Raw genomic sequence first — 20,696 nt, 5'->3', positions numbered from 1 at the left:
TCTTAATCCCTGGGGATTCCCCTTAAGAGGAATGTCTTAAACCCTGACATTTAATCATTGCTTGTGTCAGGAAGTATAAATGTTTGTCTTCTGTTGCTTCAAAAAAAAGCAAGGTTCATTAAGGATTATATTCTTTCTTTTTGAAACAAATGAGTTTCTAATGGGAACATGCAGGAATTCATTAACAATCTAATGAATTTTTTTTTTTATAGTCCTTTTTGGTCCCAATTATATTATGCTGCAGCCAGCTCCACAGGGTAAACTAAGCTTGCAGTTTAAAAAGGTAGAACAGAATTTTCCTTAATCTCTTTTAAATTTGCCTCTCAGTGTAAAACTCCTTGTTTAACTTTTCTTCCATATCTCCTTAATTGTTCTATCCTTTGGCTGCAACATATTCTTTTCCTTTTAGTATGAGAAAATAAATTCATTTGCATTCTTTTAACTATTTATAATTTGTATACAGCTCTCCTACATTCATCATCTCTCTCCTCATTTGCCTCCTCTCCAAATGGAAGTCAGTTTTTATTCACACAGCTGATTTCCCAAGACTCCTGGTGGTTTGTCTTCCTGAGGTCTGAAGCCTTTCTATGGCTGCTCCTTTTGCAGCCCCATGTGCCTGTAGCATTCTTGATGCTAGATTTGCAGTTCTTTCATTTTGTTTGCTTAGGTGGAGGGAGTCTCCACAACCCCCTTTGAATGTTGAGCACTGTGCTTGACATTGCCAGTGTCATCACAAGTGGCTCAAACAGGTGGCACCGTCGGGCTGCTCTCACAGGGGATGAGATCATACATTCATTCTGCCTCCGTGATGGATTTGTCTAACTCTCTCCAACTCTAGCTGACTTTGATCCCATATAATGAAAAGACTTAAAATAGAATGTGGAAGGGAACAGAGAGAGGCTTTAATTATTTACTGGCTGGGTTGAACGCATACCTTTTGTAAAGGGACTTCTTTTGTTGTTTTTTGGTCTATTCAGTTTTCATTAAGCCAAATTTATGTCTTTGTGCTCAGCATTGATTCAGATGCTGGGCCTGATTAAAGAGGCTTTTGAAGGAAGGTGCATTTTTTCTTCTTTGACTTAGTTATTTTTTTACATTTACTAAATGGAATCAAAATTCTCCCTGGATAATGGTTAGAATTTTAGTTGCAGTAGTGCTAGGAGGTCCAAGCTCAGATTTTTAGTTTAAACACCTAGAAACATGTCACCCATCATAAACCCACTGATGGCTAGGTAGACAAAAGAGCTAAAAAATAAGAGGGAGGAAGCAGATTCGTAAATTCCCAAATTCATAAATCAAATCTGTGGCAGAACTAAGGCATGAGAAGGTCTCCTACCTCTGCTAGCATGGTGTTGAACTGCAAGCCCATACTATCCCTGCTGTATTCACCCCATGGGTTAGCAGAAGCACAGCGTCGTGGTCTGTGACACAGGGATGCTGTGACTACCTGCATTCCACAGTGGTATTCCCAGTCACGAAAGTAGCTGCCACCATAGAACATAGAATTGTGTCATCCTGAACATTTTGGTGATGTGACTTTACCCTCTTCTGGAGACAACAGAGATCTCATCTCCCTGACTGCTCAGGAGGGTTAATGCAGGGGGTGAATACAGCTCCTTTGTGAGCATCTTGGCCTGGCTGGTTGTGCAGAAGGAGGCGAAGTGTCATTCCAAACCCTTCCCCTTCTCTGGATGCTGGGCGGTGCACCTTGAAGACAGAGGAAGAGAGGGCAGGGTAGACTTGGCTTTTGGTGCACCACTTCTTGTATCATTGTGCTTACAACTAGGAACAACCTTGCAGTTACCTCTGTAGTCTTAAGCAAAAAGCTTGCTTGTTTTATTTTGGAAGCTAGTGCCTTCATTGTGTGCATGTCTGTGAAATCTGCATGCTGGAGTTGTGGCTTGAGGAACCCCAGTGCGTATCGATACCACTACATGCACTGCTCCTTCACAAAAATAGACAGTAATGTGAAAGATAGTGGTGGTGCAGAGAAATGCCCTTGCTTTATCCTCACCCTCTCGGTGCCTGTGGATATGTTAACAGACCACTGTACATAGGGGGAAAACATGCCTTTAATAGTTCTGTCTCAGCTGCTGTTAATTTGATTTCCCTCAGGTAGTGGGTGTTCAGTCACCAAGACCTGGGGCAGGACTTTTTGTAGCAAAAAGTACAAATAATTTACACTGTAATGTCTGAGGCTCTTAGATAAAGCCTACGCTGCTGCAAACAAAGAATTTATGTTATTTGGGGATAAACATGATGAATTCAGAGAGATGGGAGGAGGTGCTATAATGAGGAGCATGTTTATTCATAGCAGCTTTGTAGTATCTGACAGCAAGTAGGTTATGTTCAGACCTATGCTTGGTCTCTGTGCCATACACATTGTACGTCTGTGGGCTGTTTGCCATGACGCTTCACAGGGTAATGTCATAATGATTTGTAATTATTATGGATTATTACAGATAAAATATTTCTCAATATCTCAGTTTTCCTGGGGAAGTTGTTAGTTTAAGTTGTATTTTCAGCTCCATGCCAGCTTCTCCCATGTAAACTTGGGTAAGTGTGAATTAGGTACATTGTGTCAGTCCTGAGGCCAAACTCATTTGTTTGCATTTATGTAAATCTGGAGTATTGCCTTTGAAAAGAATGGGCTGTGTTCTGCCCCAGATTGTCATGTCCCATTCCTTTGCTGGAGCAACTCATTTAGGGGTGGGACACAGTACTGCTGCAGTGCCCACTCTAATACAACTGTAGCATCACATGGTTCATACAGCTTTTCAGAAACTGAAACTGGAGAATTTAGAGCAGAATTAGGTCATGACCAAGTGTATATTCACAACATTAAAGTTACTGCATGAGTTTCTTCCAGATTTGCTCTGTTCCATAGATTACATTTAAATGTAATTCACTTTATCACCAGGTTATATCATAAAGTCCAGCTTAAAGTATTTTCATGAGCTGGTAAATGTCTATATTATGAAAGGAAATACTTGGGGCATGGAGAAAAAAGGGAACGCAGTTAATCTATTAACAATGCCTTTCTGGAATTCACTGATTTTTTCTTTTTTTTTTAATCTCATATTGGTATTAGGAAGGGGATTTTGTTTTGTTTCTGTTGAAAGTTGTGTGAAGTTCCTGAAATTCTCCAGAATGTTTAAGATGAGTGCATGTCTGGTCTTTCAAAGTTACATTCCAGGCTTTTATGACCTCTTTTATTATGAAAGTGTCCACTTTTCCTGAAGGTGCTGATTCTTCTCATCATTTCTCCCTATTCTGATGAGTGTGCACCTTTGCAGGGGAAAGTACTTGAGAGGGATTTCTTCCTTTGAAATGGCTTCTACTCTAGATTTCCATAAATCAGTGCTAAAGGAAATTGTGGAGTAACTGAAGTGTTGCTCTGGAGGTTGCAAAAAGCACATTGCAGTGTCTAAGCCTTTGAAAATATGTATTTTTTCTTGGGGTACAGGTTTCCTTACGTTCAAATAAATGCTTTCATGGCAGCTACAAATGTCTTTTATAGGTGCTATCCAGCACTGCCAAGTTCTCAGCCCTCAGAAATAAGTGAAGTGGGATTATTGATGGGAGCTGTGTTCAGGTGGTTGCAGGATAAAGCAAACATTCTCTATGACAGTCAGATTGGTAATTCCCATGTGATTAATTGACTCCATTTCCAAAAGCCATTTTTCCTCTTTCTGCCTTTTTTGCCTATGCTTTGTGTTCAAATTTGGTGTGGCACTAATGTGTTTCTCTCCCTTTGCTGTCTGCATTGCCTGATGTGGTGCTTGGCTGCTGCCGGCAGCTCTGCAAGGAGAGCTCCCTCGCTGGGCCTTTCTCTACAGCTGATCCTGACACCCATCCATCTCATAAGATGAGCTCATTATCCCAGTATGTGTTCTACATCGAGATGATCGTGCCCAAGGAGAGACATTATTTTCCTTTACCGTTTTGGGAGTGTAAGGATAATCCTGGCAGGTACAGAGCAAAAGAGATTTGATACATTAAATGCGCAAAGGTCCGTGCTGTCACATCTCCTGAACGTGGTGGTGGTTTCTTCCTCGTCAGCTGCGACTTTACCCTTTTTCCAAGCGTCTCTGGGTCTGTTACCTGCAGCTCGCTCGCTGAAAAGTGCCATCCGGCTTCTCTGTATGACATTTGGGATTTCTCCGCAGGATGGGTACAGCAGAGGGAGCAGTAGGACAAGCTTCTTCCGGGCTGTCTCAACCTGCCTGCTCCCAGCCCAGGCCCTCCAGCTGATCTAACCTCCCCTTCTGGGGTATTACCCCCCAAAACCTGAGGGGTCTGTGTGCACCTTGGGGCTAGGGCGGAGAGGGCAAGAGAGGGCTGTGCGGCTGAGACGTCTCCCCCAGCCCCTGCAGAGCACTGATGCGTTACAGAGAGTAAGTCAGACGCTGCCTGCTTTTGCATAACTGATCTGATGGGATTCGTGTGGTTGGCCTATATATTAAGGCTCCAGGTCTCATTAGCAGTTTCTGAGACTTCCAGGCCTCCTTCTGTGTTCTTGCTATGTATTTTTTTCCTTAAAAAAAAGTAATTTCCTCTTTTTTTCCGTTTTTCATCTGGAGGAGAGAATAAAGTGAGTTTTCTTTTAGAGCAGGAGGGATTTTTAGTGGTATGTGGGGTGAATGAAAGGGGATTGTTCCTACCTTTGACTCAACTGAACAGAGAATCTGTTTCGTAGATTATCCTCTTCCAGTTCTGAAACAAAGTGTGTGTGTGTTTCGCTCCATCCACATGCATGTCTGCCTGCACGCACACTTCAGGCACTGGCTGAATTTCCACCCAAGGCCTGTGGTTGTCTATCCAGGCAAATAGAAATACATAATATTTGTGCCATTTTTATGAAATAGCTTACTGCAGACCTTTTTCAGCTGCAATGAAACCAAAGTGCTGGAGTGAGACAGGATAACAGAGCCCTTTCCATAACAAAAATAAATAATATAATTTCAGGAATAAGGATATCAATTTCAGGGGAAGGTTGTGACAAAGCAAATTTTGGTGTTGCAGTCTTTACTTTCACAAATATTTCATAGAATCATAGAATCACAGAATGGTTTGGGTTGGAAGGGACTGTAAGGTCATCTAAGTCGAACACTGCTGCCATGGGCAGGGGGACCTTCCACTAGACCAGGTTGCTCCAAGCCCTGTCCAGCCTGGCCTTGAACACTGCCAGGGATGGGGCAACCACAGCTTCTCTGGGCAGCCTGTCCCAGTGTCTTACCACCCTCACAGTGAAGAACTTCTTCCGTATATCCAACCTGAACTTCCCTGTTTCAGTTACTCATTACAGGAACAGGCTGCAGATGAGCTCTCTTAATTAGCAATCTTCATTTGTATACTTGGTTGGAGCAGACATGAAACCTTCAAAGCAGAAGGGAGTTCTTACCATGGAGGAGACAGAGCTCATCTAGTGCTGAAGCAAAGGCTGTGTCATGAATGTTTGTAGCTTTCATGTGGGATGTTTGTTTGTTTTCCTTCTGAGTTTGGCTTTCTAAGGGAAAACAATGGTGCTGTGTTTGTTTTTCTCACACTCCTGGCCGCAGCCAGTAGTTTTGAACTCATTAAACGTTTCCTGCTAAGTTTAACAATGGAGGAAATCTCAGCTGTACTGATTCTCCTTGACTCTCATGAAATGGGATTCAAGATATCACCCCAAAAAGGACAGGACAGGCAACATTCACCTCTTGAAACAGCTCCTAGTCTGGTACCCACAGCTCTAAATGAGCTTCATGACCAGCTTGCTGCTTTTTCGCAGGTAGGGAAAAAGTACAGGAGGGCGCGTGGAAGTCAATGGGAGTACTGATCAGGGCAGTACCTGGAGGAAGAACAGCTGTGGAGGCCTGGGGAAATTAAAGGCATTATGGTGGAGGTGGTCGTGCAGGTTGGTTTCATGGTACATTAAAAGAAGATGAAAGTGTAGGTGGGCAACACTTATGTCCTGAGGGGGTAGGAGTGCTCGTGAGACTTTAGGTGGAATGGGGATTACTGTTGTTGGAAGCAATAAAGAAGAAGGATCATAAATCCTTAGCAAAACAATCTTCATTAGATGCACTGCTCACCAAGCAACTTTTAATGAACTGTAGCTGGTACTTCAAACCCTTCAAGGACCAATAATGGATGATACAGCCTTTTTTTTTATCCGTGAATGCCATCAGGCCAGGAAAGACTTTTCAGGGCTCAGCACTATGTGGGATTGGGTTTACCTGGCTTACTTATTTTTTGAAAAATATTTTTCCTTTCAGTGTGGTAAAATTCAACCATTTACCTACAAAACCTCGTTATTTTAAAATTCACTATATTTTAATATATCTTGGAGATCTTCAGGTTAGTGATCAGTCGGACAGCTAACAAAAAGAGTAGTCTTTTTCTTGTACTTAGCATTTGGATTAAAGACGAATGGAAGCAGAACTGTTCTGGTTGTCCTCATAGGTCTTTTTCAAGTAAACTTGAAACTGCATCTGTTAAAGAATGGTTTGATTTTGCAGATAACAGGGCAAGTGCACATTTTTTTGTAAATTGCTTACTTACAGAATGTCCATACTTTGTCCTTGTGTACAAAAATTAAGCCAAAGCATTTATATCCTAGCTCTTGTAGATGTGACATGCTTATATATGATGATAAGTACTGGTTTAAAACATAGGCTTGTAAAAAAAAAACTCTGCCAAAGTTTAAATGCAAAACATAGGAGAAAGGGGAGAAATGTTCAAAAGTAAATCATGGGGTTTTTCTTTATTCGGTAAAAGGGATTGACTGAAAATATGATTTGTTTCTGAAGCTTAGATGTGTGACTATGGATAATCTGCCTTCTTCCCACATAGCTTGAATCATAGAAGCATAGACAAGAACAGAAAAGCCAGCACAGAAAATCCTCTGTTGCTGCTCATGGAGTACATAGTCCATGTACTGAGCGCATTCCCCATTTACTTAATTAATGCTTACCGAGAATTCAGGCAATTTGAACATGTTTTGCAAATAGCAGAGCTAACCCTTCTGAACAGTTCTAGCTTCCTCCCATTATCCAGTGAGCCTCCTGGAAATGGTAGGAGGAGTATACTCAGCGCAGTCAGACCACACTGGGAGACCATGGCAGTGTTTTGCCCAGTGTGAGCCCACCTCTGTCGCCTGGGCTGCCTTCCAGAGGAAATGTACCCTGCTGTGCTGGAGGCTGTGTTGTGGAGGGCAGCAAGGGAGTGGGTGCTGGTGGGTGCATCCGAGAGCCCCCATCTCCAGCAGTTTCTAAAGCTGTTTCCTGTCATTTCCAGTAAAAAAATGTGGTAGTTGGGAGAGAGGCAACTTATGGGTCAGCCCTTGGCTCAAACCCACCTGTTTGAGGGTGTTGGAGTGGGCTCTTGGTGTAACCATGTAGCTGAGTAGCCAAGAGTGAGGCGTGTGTACATGGAGTAATGCCAAAGAAAGTCAGTGTGCTGGATCCACTGCGACAGGCAGGAACTGCGTTCCTGTCAATGCAATGCCTGTCCGCTACTCAGAGCTCTTACTCTTGAGCAAACCTGTGCTGGAATCATCTGCAGAGGTTAAAAAGATCATTCCTAAGAGCAAAAAGTACTCTTAGTAAGACCTAGAAGAGCTCAGCCCGTAGGGTAGAAGACATTGCTTGTCCCAGTAAGCCCAGATCTTAAAACTGTCAAGACAAATGAATTCAAGATACTGACAGACGAGGGAAGACAAAGAGCAAATTCTGTGCACATTAAAAATATGAAAACATGAAGGGACAGATCATGTCTCTTAGGCACCAGGCTAAATTGGGAATGGGAAGGAAGTCACATGATACCAAACATGTTACCTATTTACACTTGTCACTGGTACCAGATTACCCTGCTGCTCCCTTCTCTGCTCCCACGCCAGCTCCTGCTCCCACTGCTCCTCAAGAGCTTGTGATTAGTATATATTCATATATCCCAAATTTAATGCCACAGAGGTCCCTGATCTATTACATTTGGTGATGGTTATAAGCAATAGACACTGCTGGGAGGGAAGGAGTAGTATTGCCTCTCACAGCCATGGTAAATCTCCTCTTGCTGCACACTTCAAATTGCACATTAGACACTGGTATTATTGCATGTCTCTTCAGCTGAGGAAACCGGACACCTGTCTTTTCCTTTGGCTTATGTGATAGAAGTTTTAGACATACGACCTCTGACTGTCTCATTCATGGGATTGGGATCATGCTGTCCACGTTGACATCCAGGGTTTCACAGTAATTTCCAGCATCCTGTTTCCTGGATCTCCACCCCCCCCACACACATACTCAGGTTTATAAATAACTTCTTAAGAGACATGGGAAGCAAACACTTGAAGTGCTCTTTTAGAGGATCTAAAATCCAATCTCTTCTTCCCCGTATTTAGTAAGGGAAACACACAAGTTTAGATGAAAGTGTGGCCATACTTCTTTGGATTTCCCTGCCTTTGTTGTCTTAATCCTTCCTGTTGATGACTTAACTTCTGAACCACCACATTTGTCCATCACACCTTCTTCCATGGGGAGCTTCTTTCTTCCTTCCTTATTGTCCTAATTAAAAGGAGCTCTCAGCCACAGAGGCACAACTTCTCTTTGTTCTTTCTCTCTTTGTCTCTCTTAAGTGTTTAAGGCCAGGTTGGATGTGGCTTTGAGCAACCTGGTCTAGTGGAAGGTGTCCCTGCCCATTACAGGAAGGAACTAGATGAGCTCTAAGGTCCCTTCCAACCCAAACCATTCCATGATCCTATACTTCTATGTTACTGAAATCTGGCTTTGCTAATAGTAACAAGGGTTAGTGATTCAAAATAAATCTTTTGACTTTTCAGAAGCTGTCATCTAGTTTATTCTTTAATATTTGTATATTGGTGACAACTTTTCCAGGCCTACAAACCTGAGCTGACTCCAGGTTAAGAGCAGCTCTTGCCTTCTTCTCTGTGAGACTGACCATGAAAATAGTTCTGGAGTTACTGTTTTCATCAAACTTTATATGTTACATATATGTTATCAAACAGCATCATGAAGAGTGGCTGGCAGGAGATGAAGTGCAGGCTTACTTACTGCCCACAAAGATACAGCTCTTTGGATGTTTCTACCCCCCCCCCCCACCGCCTTTAGGCCTTCTCAAGTTTGAGCTATTTCCTTTGTTAGCTTGAAGTAAACGCATGATTACTTTCACTACTAAATCAGTCCAGCCTCTCAACACTGGTGCCCTGAGAAGTGTAATTCCTCATCAAATAGGGCATTGGGGAGGCACTTATAAATGGTGTTGTTAGCTAAGTGATTTTGGGCATAGCTTGGCCTTGCCCCACCCCAGCCTGTGCTTGCTTCTTGCTTGGCTGCATCTCTGGATACGAATGAACCCCTCTTGGTAGCCACTCAAAGGCTGAAGACTGTAAACCAGAGACATTTCTTATGTTCCTCTGTTTGAATTAGTATGACTGTCAATTGATATGTTCCAGTTGCAACTGAAAGTGTTCAGTAATTCATATGTTTTACAGTCTTGTGGCTTGTTCCCCTCCCAACCCTTTCTGAGATAAGGCCGTCTTGATGGCAAGAAGTATTCAAACTGAATGCGTGTTTACAATTTAAAAGCCCATAAGGCTCATATTAAGAGCCAGGTGTTTATGTCAATGCTAGTGACTCCTGAAGTTCCTGGGAGGGATACAGACCTTCTGGGTTACATGGAAGGACTTTTTTTTCCCCATTTCAGTCACCTTGAATGCTGCGAATCAGTTGTCTGGATTTCAGAGTCTGACTTCTGCACAACATTGCAATGCATTGTTATTGTCAGGAGCCACAAATGTGCTGAGAGTGGAAGTCCAGAAGTTTGGTGTTTTAAGATCTGGTAACATCTTGTTTTATTTTGTGTTTTTGTTTGTATGCCATTCCTCAGTAAAGCAGTCTGCATGGGCAGAAGTGCTGTAAACATACAGATACGAGCCTCTGCAGAAGCTTCGTGCAACGAGGGTGAATTGCTTTATTCCCCCAGCCCTAGATCTTGCAGTCCCCTACAGAAGAGGTTTTCTTGCCATCCTGTTTCTGACTGCAATTCAGTCGCTGGCTCCGGGATTCAAACCTGGACTCTGGGAATGGGGGAGATGGGGGTGGAGTGGCAGACTTGGGGAAAGGGAGGGAGGAAGGGGAGGGGAGGGGGCCCGGGTGCCTGCGATTGGTAAAGCTGCGCAGAGGCATCTGCCAGCAGGACTTCAGAGGAATGTGAAACCAAATCATTTAGAAGTTAAAGATAGACACAGAATACACAGCGTCTTGAGCCAGGGTTTAAATTCATCCCTCTCTGCCTGGCTTCTCACAAAGCTCTGCCTGTCAGCTTGCCTCTGTCTCCTCTAACAATTCTAGTATTCCCTTAAAAAATAACATCGTTCTGGATTCTTTGGAATTACTAAGGTGGCAAAAGAGATCATGGTGCATACCATAGGGTAAGTAGGAAGTCTGCCTTTGCATATGTTTGCTTCAGTGGTTCCTCTGGGCTTTGCTTCTGCTTTCAGGCAGTTCTTGTAGGATGAGGTAGATGTGTGATTTATTCCCCACTGTTTTCCCATTACAGTTTGAACTTTATTCCTCAGTGAAGTGTTAACCCACAAGGTTACTTATCTTGGCATACCTAGGGAGTCTTTGGCTTTAACAATTTTACCATTGCAGATTTGAGTGCTCTTTTCCTAGCAGCTGAATTTTGTTATATACCTTTGCTCTTCATCAGTGGGATATATCAGTTTGAAATGCTGCTTATTATTACAAAGTTGAAAAGTGTGCAGTTTTCCATATTTCCATATGTAGTATTTGCTAGATAGCAGGTACTTGGATACCGGGAGTTTCATCTGAATCTGTGCTTTGAATGAGAATCACCTAAATGCCAGCATTGTTTTTACCATTTATTCTGGGCATACGTGTTGTACACTCATAGTAGAGGAGCTCCCAATTTTGGATTTGGTGGCAGTTCACCCAAACATACTCAGAATTCCTGACATGTTAGTACTGCCCATAATAACTGTAGGAAGTAGGTGCTGTCTGCAGATAACTGGAACGCCTAACATTTTTGGTTATAGATATCAGTCCCAAAGAGACTCACATAACGGCAGTCTGTGCTTGCAAAATATGTGGAATTGGGGGAACTAAAATAGAAATGGTTCCTCTTTGAAGGAAAGATGATCCATCTGGTATGTTTTGTTAGGTTGCTTCCGTTTGATGGAGTTCATCCCTGTTGATCAGCTTACCTGAATTTTCCAGAACTTCTGGATATATTTGGGTGAGCAAATATGCCATGAAGTGTTTTCTGTGTGGTTACATGTAGGGGTTGGAGAAGAAGGAAATATATAACCTTTAGAGTAAATCTGGAAAAAAACAACTGCAGGGGTAAGAATGACACTCAAGCCACTTCTCTTACAGTTGTACTAGTGGGTATTCTTGTACTAGCTCAGACCAGCTGAACACTTCAGTCCCATGCTAAATTTCAAGACCAACAGTTACTTACATAAATATTTGTTCTTGCTATAATATTTGTTTTGGTATTGAAGTGGAAAAACTTTGAGAGAAAATGTGTCAAGATCAGTAAAAACTCACAGTGGGGCTGAGTAAAGCTGTGGTTAGTTTCTGGCTGCTGCACAGGATGCTGTGCAGCTGCAGGCAAGTTGTGTGAACTCTCAGAGCCCCTGTAAACTTGAGGGGGTGGAAATACCTTCATTACTCTTCTGTGTTAGGTACCTAGATAGCAGTTCCTTGGGCTAGGCATTGCCTCTGATAAGGCTTAGCACAATAGGCTTCTGTCTTCAGATGCACCCTCCCCAGGGCTGTGGCAAAAGGCAGGAGAGAGGAGAAATCCACAGATTTGGAAGTAGAGATTCGCTGCACCTTTTAAAACCCTCCTAAACTGAAGGAGGAGAATAAACTGACATTCAGAGGTGAGCAGAAAATAGAATTAATGTTCCATAGGAAATTCCTGAGTCAGTTTGAAATTAAATTGCATTTCCCTACCACAATGTATTGCTTTTCAGAAGTTACAGTTCAGGAGCATAATGTTCCCATTTCATTATCTGAGACCCTTCTCCCATAATTAAATGTTCCAAGAGGCACTGGAGAGCTTTGTCACAAAGAAACTTGCTTTGTATTCTGGGAAGTTAAGCTGCCTTAAAAATCTCGTTCCTGGAAGGGAATGAGCATCTGATCCAGGAACAGGGAGTTCCCAGGGCAAAGAACTACAGTGTGGTGTTGGAGTAACTTTAAAAGATATATTCCAGTGTATCTAATCCACCTGAAATAATGTCTTCAATTGTTGTAGCAGTAAACGGAAAATCTTCAGTGGACTGGTATTTTCCTGTAGAAAATGTTGCTGTATTTGATATACTTTATATATTATTACATTGTGGCATATTTTTCTGAAATGGACAGTCCTTGGCCAACCGTTAGGGTGAATTTTGCACAGTTGGGGTGAGGATTTGTTGGGAAGTGGGGAGGGAGGAAGGAGAGAAAGGGACACGTCTTTTTCTTAAAGGCTTTTGTAACAAAGTGTTGAGGGGGTGGTAACACATTATTCTTGACCTTCTGGGCTCTTCCCTTACTGCAGCCTTGCCTTCCTCCCCTTGCCCAGGACTCCCTGGAGAAGTGCTGCTGGGACAGAGGGGCACCTGCCCCCAGCCCTTGCCTCTTGCTTTGCAGAGAGAGAGAGATCATGGAGGCCCCAGTCTTCAGGGAGACCAAGCAGGGGACAGGACTTTGATGAGGGAAGCACAGGCCTACAGCTGAAGCATAGGTGCCTCCTACTTTTGGGTACTCTGAGTGGTTAAGGTGCTACTCTGATGCTGGAGCACTGTTCATCACTAGCATGTGCCACACTGGTGCTGCTCTGACTGTTCTGGAGCAGGCAGGTCGCAGTCCCTCCCTTTTCATTGCCATGAAGTTGTAAGCAACTTTCTCATGAGAGAAAGCAACAATGCTTTCTGAGGTGAAAATGGATTTGCAGCATTTTGTCCTTTAATAAATCCTATGCTTTCTTCTTCATTAACCCTGCTAAAACCAGTGGTAGCGATATGCATATGGGGGTTAAAATCCTTCATTGCTAGACTTTACTGTGATTGTATGTGATTCCCACTTTCTTTCTGTTATGATTTATTTTTTCCTTTGTAAATCTTTGTTTCTAGCCTCATCTTCAAGCTTTTTGCAGTGATGATTCTGCCGTTAAGTAGCAAAATAGGGATGTCATCAGCAACCTGCTGGTAATGATTTTAAGGACCATTTCCCCAAGGTTCCCTGACAATGTGCTGGCATTTTTCTGAGTTCAAAAGTACCTAGAAGCAGCTCACAGTGATATGATTTCCTTTGGGTTCTGATGAATCTGCTTCCAGTGACAGCAGCTAATTTGTTTTGGCAAAGTATGGCAGCCAATGCTGTATATAATACAGCTTGCCATAGAAAACCTCAATAGTGTGATTTGGTAATTCTTTAAAAAAAGACCCCCCAAAACACCCACAACCAAGACTAATGCAGTTGTGACCTATGCAGCAGCCATGTTATCACCTCTGAACCCACAGTGGAACCCAGGGAAGCCAGTCCAAGTGTTGTCAGACCTCCTGCGCTTACTCTTGGTTCTGGCTCCTGGTGTATCAGGGAATAAAACTTCCTGAGGTAATTATTACTGTATGAAGTGACTTTACCTGAAAACACAGCAATACTTCCCACTAATAGGCTGTTTAAAAATGCATCTAATTGCAGCTGTGGTAGTTGAGAAAATGCCTAAGACCTAATAGTCTCAAGAAAGCCATCCTCCCTGGCAGAGGGGTGTTACAGGAAGCCAAGTTTTACTGTGTCTTCCCTGTGTCTGAACCAATTATGTGGCCTTTTGCTACATTTGGCTGCAAAACCTGAACTGGGGATTATACTCTGAGTAATAAAGAAGAGATGGGAAAGTAGTGGAAATAATGAATTCTTATTTATTAATTTCTTTGTTGGTTTGGTGGTAGCTGTTTGCTGAACATAACCTTCCCTAGGGCAGTGGAGGGAATGAGTTGGCTTCTGTGCCTGATCTTTGACAAGTCATGTAGGAGGCTTGGCATAGCTTTTTTTGAGAGCAATGACAGTAAAACTTGCCCAGTTCTGTGAAGTGCTCTGAGATCAAGGGATGAAAAGTGGTATCTAAGTGCTGCATTCTTATTTTCTTTTGTATCTTTTGTAAGGATAAGACTACTCTGGTATGAAACACCTCCTTGTAAATTTGTAAGAACATTTGCACTCAAAGGAAAAAACAAAAAAAGGAGGAAAATGAAGCAGAGCAGGTAGGCTTTAAAAACTATTCACGACTTCTGACAGGTTCTTTTAAACACAGTGAAAGTAAGCACAAGAAAAGCAGAGGAGAGCATGCTTGGAGTGAAATTGTCCTTGAGTACTCATTACGAGGTAACAGCTGCAGATAGAATTAGTTAGTAATCTTAGGCTTTCCTGCTATGTTTTTAAGGTATACCATTTAATGAGTGTATATGCTTTCTGGTAATTACCTTTTCAGTCTGTGTTGATTCTGAAGGTGACATTATCCTTGGAGCAAGATTAGGAAACACTTGATTCTTTCCAGATTTATAAAGCAGTGACAGTTTGGCTATCATGTCACGTGTGTCCCCCGCTTCTTTTTTATACACAACTAGTTTATATTGGATTAAGAGACCTACTGTATCATTTGTGTGATATGGAAATATAATCCATTTCCTGGTTTTAAATCATTCTTTTTTTCTTGTAAATTGACATCAGAATGACAAAAGCAGCACACTGATTTAAACATTTTGTAACTTTTGAGGTGATAACTGAAATCTTACAGCTTTTTTAAATTAGATTCTTAACTAATTCATGTAACTGAAAGCTTCACATACTTGAGAAATTGAATCTCATCTAGGAGAACTGGCTAGGCTTTTGCAGACTAGAACCGAGGAAAAAGGCACGTCATAGATCTGAGTTTGAAAGCATTTGTCTTGGTATTTGATGTGTATTTTTAATTGCTATTACAATTACAGATATTTTACTTTTCTTTGAATATACACCATCAAAATGTGTTTCAAAACAGATCAAACAAAATGCAAAGTGTTTTGTGGCCTAATTTTTTTCCTTAAAAGTTTGATCAGTTTCCATGTCTTATTATGGAAAATAAATTGTATCAGTTTAATGCAATACAAATTGTTTTATGAAGCTATAGGAGCTCAGGGAGAGCTTGACATAGCTGAGAGTGAAGCCATGTACTCTGCCAGACTATCATGTAAACAGGTCATGTTTTTCTTTAAAAGAACTCCACTTCTGATTATGCCATCTATCACATTACAGCCTGTTCTGCATCCTGTGTTCCCACTTCTCTCAGCCACCTGCGAGGCCATTGTTGACTCTCTTACTCCCATCCTCCAGGTCATCTCCCCTCTAATTTCAGCTGTAGAAGCAGGTGGATGAATTTTTGACTGACCCATTGAACACATAGTCACAGGAACCAGAGCATGCTGGCAGCACATCCAGAAGTGGTAGTTCAGTGGAAGTCCTTGCTCCATCTCCTCCACTTGCCTACAGAGTCTCAGCAGGGAGGAAATTTCTGGAGGAGGCACGTCTTCAAATACCACAAGTTGTGTGTGGCTTGCAAGAAGCCCCCTGAGCGCATCTCCTATAGATCCCTGTCAGTTCAAAACAGAAGTCATCAGCAAGGTTCAGACCTGCTGACAGAGCAATCACTTGCACTCATAAGCTCTAAAGCTCCTTGTGAAACGTTTTTAGAGGGGGATGAAATATGGCTTTTGTTAGTAAGTTCGATGGCTGTTTGCTGGTAGGATCAGAGAGATGACAGTTGGACCTACCTGCCAGGTTCCAGTTTTTTTGTGAAAGCATGGAGGAGTGAATGCTTTTCAGCAAAAGAATGATAAAATATTTCTTTTAGCACAGGTAAAACTATTCCTTTTCAATAACTTTAGCTTTGAAAATTGCTGAAAATGTATAAATAACACATTTGGCTTGACTCTGATAATCTGGTATGTAAAATTTCAGGTCAAGCATAAAATTTAGCAGAGCAGCTGAAAAAAAGTTTTATAGTAGGAAGTGGGTGTAAGCAAAGGAAACTTGCTGAAACGATGATGGCAAGAAGCAATTATGTGAGTCTAGGAGATAGTAAATATGATTTCAGAAATGATACAGCTAAATAAATAGATTAGGTAGCAGACGGCTGAAAAGAATCCAAGCAGACATAAGTTCTTCATCCACATTAAATCTGGTGATGTATTCCTGAAGAGAATTAAAGGTGCTAGAGTTCAAAGCCCTTTCAAAAAGTACAATTTCCAGGCTTAAGTGAACTCTGCACAGGATGGTGCATTTCCACTGAAAGGTGAATAGGTGTCTGCTCAGAGTCACACACAGTTACACATAACTCGGTAGTAACTTGGACTGAATGGGCCTAATCTGTGCTGTTACACTGCTTAATATCAACCCACACTGAAACAGTGTATTCTCTATGAAAAAGCCATAAAATAAATGGTTAGACCAATAATTTTTCAGGCCATTCTCTTTTCTTGAAAGTGGAAATAAATTCCTTGTGCACAAAGCCTCAGCTTTTGTAACTGTGTGTGTAAAGTACTAAATAAGTCATCCGTTGTGTTATGTCCAAGACAAACCAAGCTTTGCCAAAGAGCGGCCTCAGCCTAGCCAGGTCTGGCCATACCTATTTCACAGGTCATTAGTCCTATCCTTTTTCTGCTGTACACCATTGTGGATGACTGCTTGGGCTTGTATTAGGCATGACTACATATACTAACAGACTCAATATAGAGCAAGGGAATAAAATTGGATATATCAGCCTTGAAAGGAATAGTCCTAATAGTTTTTCCATCCTTTCCCTGACAGATAGAGCAGGCATATAAAAGGAGGGGGAGGTTATGCAAATATCGGCCCAGTCCTCACTGGATTTGCAGTATTTTTCACTCTGTGCTAGTTAAGAACTACACACAACTTGAGATATTTCATGAGGCGCCATCAAAAGGGCGCATTTGTCTCACTGGGCACAGAGAGGCTGGCAGTGGTGGTGTGTAGCTCCAGAGGGCTCCCTGCACTATGTGTTGGTAGCTCTTGACACCAATACAGGGGGGGAAATAAGTGGTGAGACAGCAGCTCTTCAGGGGAGCGTGGGCATTACTGTGGATCTCCAGCTGAACATCAGTTGGCAATGTCAATAGATAGGCAAAAAAGAAAAGCCTGGTATTGGGATGCATATGGAAGTACAGCCTGCAGGGAGCAAGCTACACATTGATGAGCTCTCTTGCTGAAGTCCTGTATTTGGTTTGGAACACTGCTATTCAAGAAAACACTGGCGACTTTGGAAGTGGAGGAGGGTAGTAAAAATGACCAGAGATCCGGAGGATATGCCCCAAGGGAAAAGCCTGAAAGGTTTATGTTTGCTTTGCCTAAAGGAGAGCAGCTTGCTGGGGAGCAGGTTAAGAGACGGGAAGATTTTCAGTCGCAGGTAGCACAGAACGGACTGTTGTGAAGAGGAGGCCCAGTAATCTCTCTTCTGTGCTGTGGAAAAAGAGAAATGGGTCTAAAGTGAAGCCAGAAAGATGAGGTAAACCCTAGGAAAATGTTGTCCTTGGTACACGCTGCCACTGGATTTTGTGGAGTCTCCATCACTGGAGGTGTTAGGAATGGTTTTAATAAACATGAGTGAAGTGTATCTGGCTTTAGCTCATAGTGGGAGGTGGGTTGCATATCTTTTCTACTATCTTTATGATTTGGTGTTACTGGTGATAATACAGCACATGGAATTATTTTCTTAATGAAAAACATGGTGTCCTGGGTTTATAAATTGTGATTGGAAAGATCTCTCTGCAGAGTGGGATGCGATTTGCTGAGGTACACAGGCACTTATTCATCATGTAATTTCCTCCATTTGAAATGTTCCATAGGTAAGTGGTTAAGGCATAAACAGCTGTCTTTGCATTTCAGTTCAAATATCGTTGTCCTGAAATACTTGGGGACCTCACTTTGTCAGCTGGCACTTGACAGTCCATTTGAGTTCCAAATTTGAAATATGTAATTGGATTCTTAGGATGAAATCTGAGTCCCCTTTGAAGTCATGGGATAACAATTTTGCAGTGAGGACAGATTGGTGTCCACTTGTGCGTGCTTAGCTTTACTGTCCTAGGCAGGCCTGTTGTTTTCAGGACAAGGGTACAAAGAGTGGGTTGTAAGAGCATGCAGCCTTTGCTATGGGAAACAGTTGGTTGCAGAAGGGGGCCTTTGGAGTGCTTTGTGTGGGTGAGTGAGAGTGTACAACAAGCATTACGTGAGGTGAATTAATTATTTTTTCCTTTTTTCAGATTATGTCGACAAGACTAATTTACACCATCTGTTCTAAAATATAGAGAGGCTGTCAGGAAAAAAGCAACACCCATTTTGGTGTTTAACTTTCATTTTAGAAGACTTTAGGTGTTCTATAGTCTCTTTAGTGTAATGTATTTTTTCCTTTTTTTTTCTGGTTTGGGATGGTGTGTTCTCCCTCCAAATGTATTTTTTTCATTACCAGTGTCCTTTAATTTGCATTTAGTATTCATACAGCTGTAACTGCAAGTTCAGTGTTTCTTCAGCTACTGGTTAATTCTTCCTGACAAGATGCATGCAGAGAAGACTCTCGGTGCAATGAATTGGAGTAGTTCCACTGAAAATACTCACTTTGTTCATGGCAGTATTAATTCAGAGCAAGTTCACTGTTGACAGTGTAGCTACTTTAGAGTAGATGATTGTCATCATTTCATCCTCAAAAAGAGATTGCATTAATGTAAAAGCTCAATGCAAATCTCAGAGCTGAGAGTTAAAATTTGTGCCTCATAATGTATTGTTGCGTTACACATCTAGATTTTTTTTGCAGGCTTTTCTTAACTGTGCAGTGAGGTGCCCTGTGTAGAAATTGCATGTGTATACCTGAGGCTAGAGTAAGCCCATGAGGAAGCACAAACCCCAGACTTCAAGACCACCAATATATCAGTTGTTAATAACCTTGCAATGTTATTATAGGTAACACTAGAAACATAATTAAATTGGAATGATTTGAAACTGCCATTAGGGGAAAGAGGACGGAGGAAAACAGCTTCTTCCTCACAACATCATGTTTTCATTGACCTACTTACAGTAGAGAAGAAAATGTGTCCCTTCCCATTATAGGCAGAATAGGTTTGTTCAGCAATTTTATACTGCAGCTGTGCAAGAGAAGGCTGGCTTTCCTAACCACTCTAGGAGGATTTGGAAAGGAGAGTAACATTATTTCACACACATAGTACTAAGACGTGTAAGCTCCTGGCCAAGCTGTAATGTTATTACACTAATCAATTTGGCAGAAGGTACTTACACTGAGAAAACAAGGAAAAAAAAAAAAAGACTCGTATTCAGAGGTGAGGGGAAAAGGGCTGTGCCTGGGCTGCAACAGTGCAGAGAAATCTTTTATGGGCAGTCGTGTTTCCTTCATCTTCCCTGATGCCGAGTCCTTGCCATCCCAAGACCTGGAACACTACCTGGTGTCCCTTGCAGCTGAGCAGCCCTGCTCTTTGCATGCTGAAGGGGATGGCTGCCTCATGCTCTCACTTCAGTGGGCGTTCCCCTTGTGTGCTTCACATCAGGGAATTACTGAATGCATGAAGGGATGGCGCAGGGCCTGGCCCTCTTGAGGGGCACAGACTGGCACTGTCGCTGAGCCTGAGCATCAGTATGTGGTATGGCACTGCCACTGCACATCCAGTGTGCTAGTGAAGTCACTGAGCAGAGCCCACAGCATCTAAACTGCCGCTGGGGAGGAATCCCAGGTGCTCTTGCTTCTCCTCATCTCTCCCATGAGCAAACAATGTGAAACGCAAACATTCAGGTTACTCTGGCTTGTGGTAGGCAGTGTGTGGGAACTGTGATGCGGCCCCTCCTCCTCAGGATTTGTGCATGTGGTGTTGAATATTTGTTGTCTTATACCTGGGTAAATCGTTTTTATCTGAAAATAAACACCTCCAGCTAGTTCTTTCTACACTGTTCAGGTCACATTCCTTCACAGGGTGTTATTGGGAAGTTAGTATTGTCAGAGGCATTAGTCACTGCCATAGCAGCTTAGTAATGTGCAGCAGGAGCCAGCTGATAATTAACAAAGTAAAGATACTGTGTATGTTTTCCTCAACTATTTCACATGTAGCAAAAATAATTAGAAGCAGAGCAGGTTGGGTGTTTAAAGCTTTTACATATATTTAAAGCCTCTCACTGTGTTAGGATATTACTATTTATTTTGCTGCTGTTCCAGGATTCATAAATATACATGTAGGAGTTGTGAAGAAAGGGGAGACTCAGAGTCCTGTCTTTTTTTAATGCTTTAATTCTGCCTTGTTTAATTATGTTCACCCCAATGGCTTTCTTCTCTGCCTGTTTTTAGGAGTGGCATAGCTTTGGCAGTCTTAGCTGCTCTCTTTTCTACTTAACTTCCTTTCATGTTAGAAGTGTCTTGAATTGGAAGGTGATGTGCACATGCGTGTACTATGCAATCTGTTAGAAAGATGAAATCAGCTTCTAATTGAAGCAAAGGAGAGACAAAGCTAACACAAGTGGTATTAAACTGCTAAACTGGGAAAGACTCGACAGTATGAATGGGGGGGATGATGGATTTCATTATGTAGTGTAAGTAAAATATCCCATTATCTGCAAGCTTGCTTTAACTCACTT

At 42.1% G+C, this 20,696-nt stretch overlaps 1 protein-coding gene across 25 annotated transcripts in view; it reads left to right on the top strand.

The window, feature by feature from the left end:
- The window catches only part of DTNA (dystrobrevin alpha), a 233,011-nt gene that overhangs the window by 36,857 nt on the left and 175,458 nt on the right, over positions 1-20,696 (top strand). For 2 of the 25 annotated variants that reach the window (XM_062633455.1, XM_062633456.1), the window contains exon 1: positions 10,237-10,432. The exons of the other annotated variants lie outside the window; for them this stretch is intronic. In XM_062633455.1, the coding sequence (XP_062489439.1) occupies positions 10,416-10,432 (17 nt within the window). In that variant the 5' untranslated portion in view covers positions 10,237-10,415. Of the gene's footprint in view, positions 1-10,236; positions 10,433-20,696 lie in introns of those variants that run through there. 25 annotated transcript variants of the gene reach the window in all.

Source organism: Pezoporus occidentalis, unplaced genomic scaffold (assembly GCF_034315485.1).
Source record: "Pezoporus occidentalis ecotype Australia unplaced genomic scaffold, CSIRO_AGI_Poc_V1 ctg4, whole genome shotgun sequence".
Taxonomy (NCBI): Eukaryota; Metazoa; Chordata; class Aves; order Psittaciformes; family Psittacidae; genus Pezoporus; species Pezoporus occidentalis.
The sequence above is the reverse complement of the archived record's forward strand: the minus strand, read 5'-3'. Positions and strand labels throughout refer to the sequence as shown.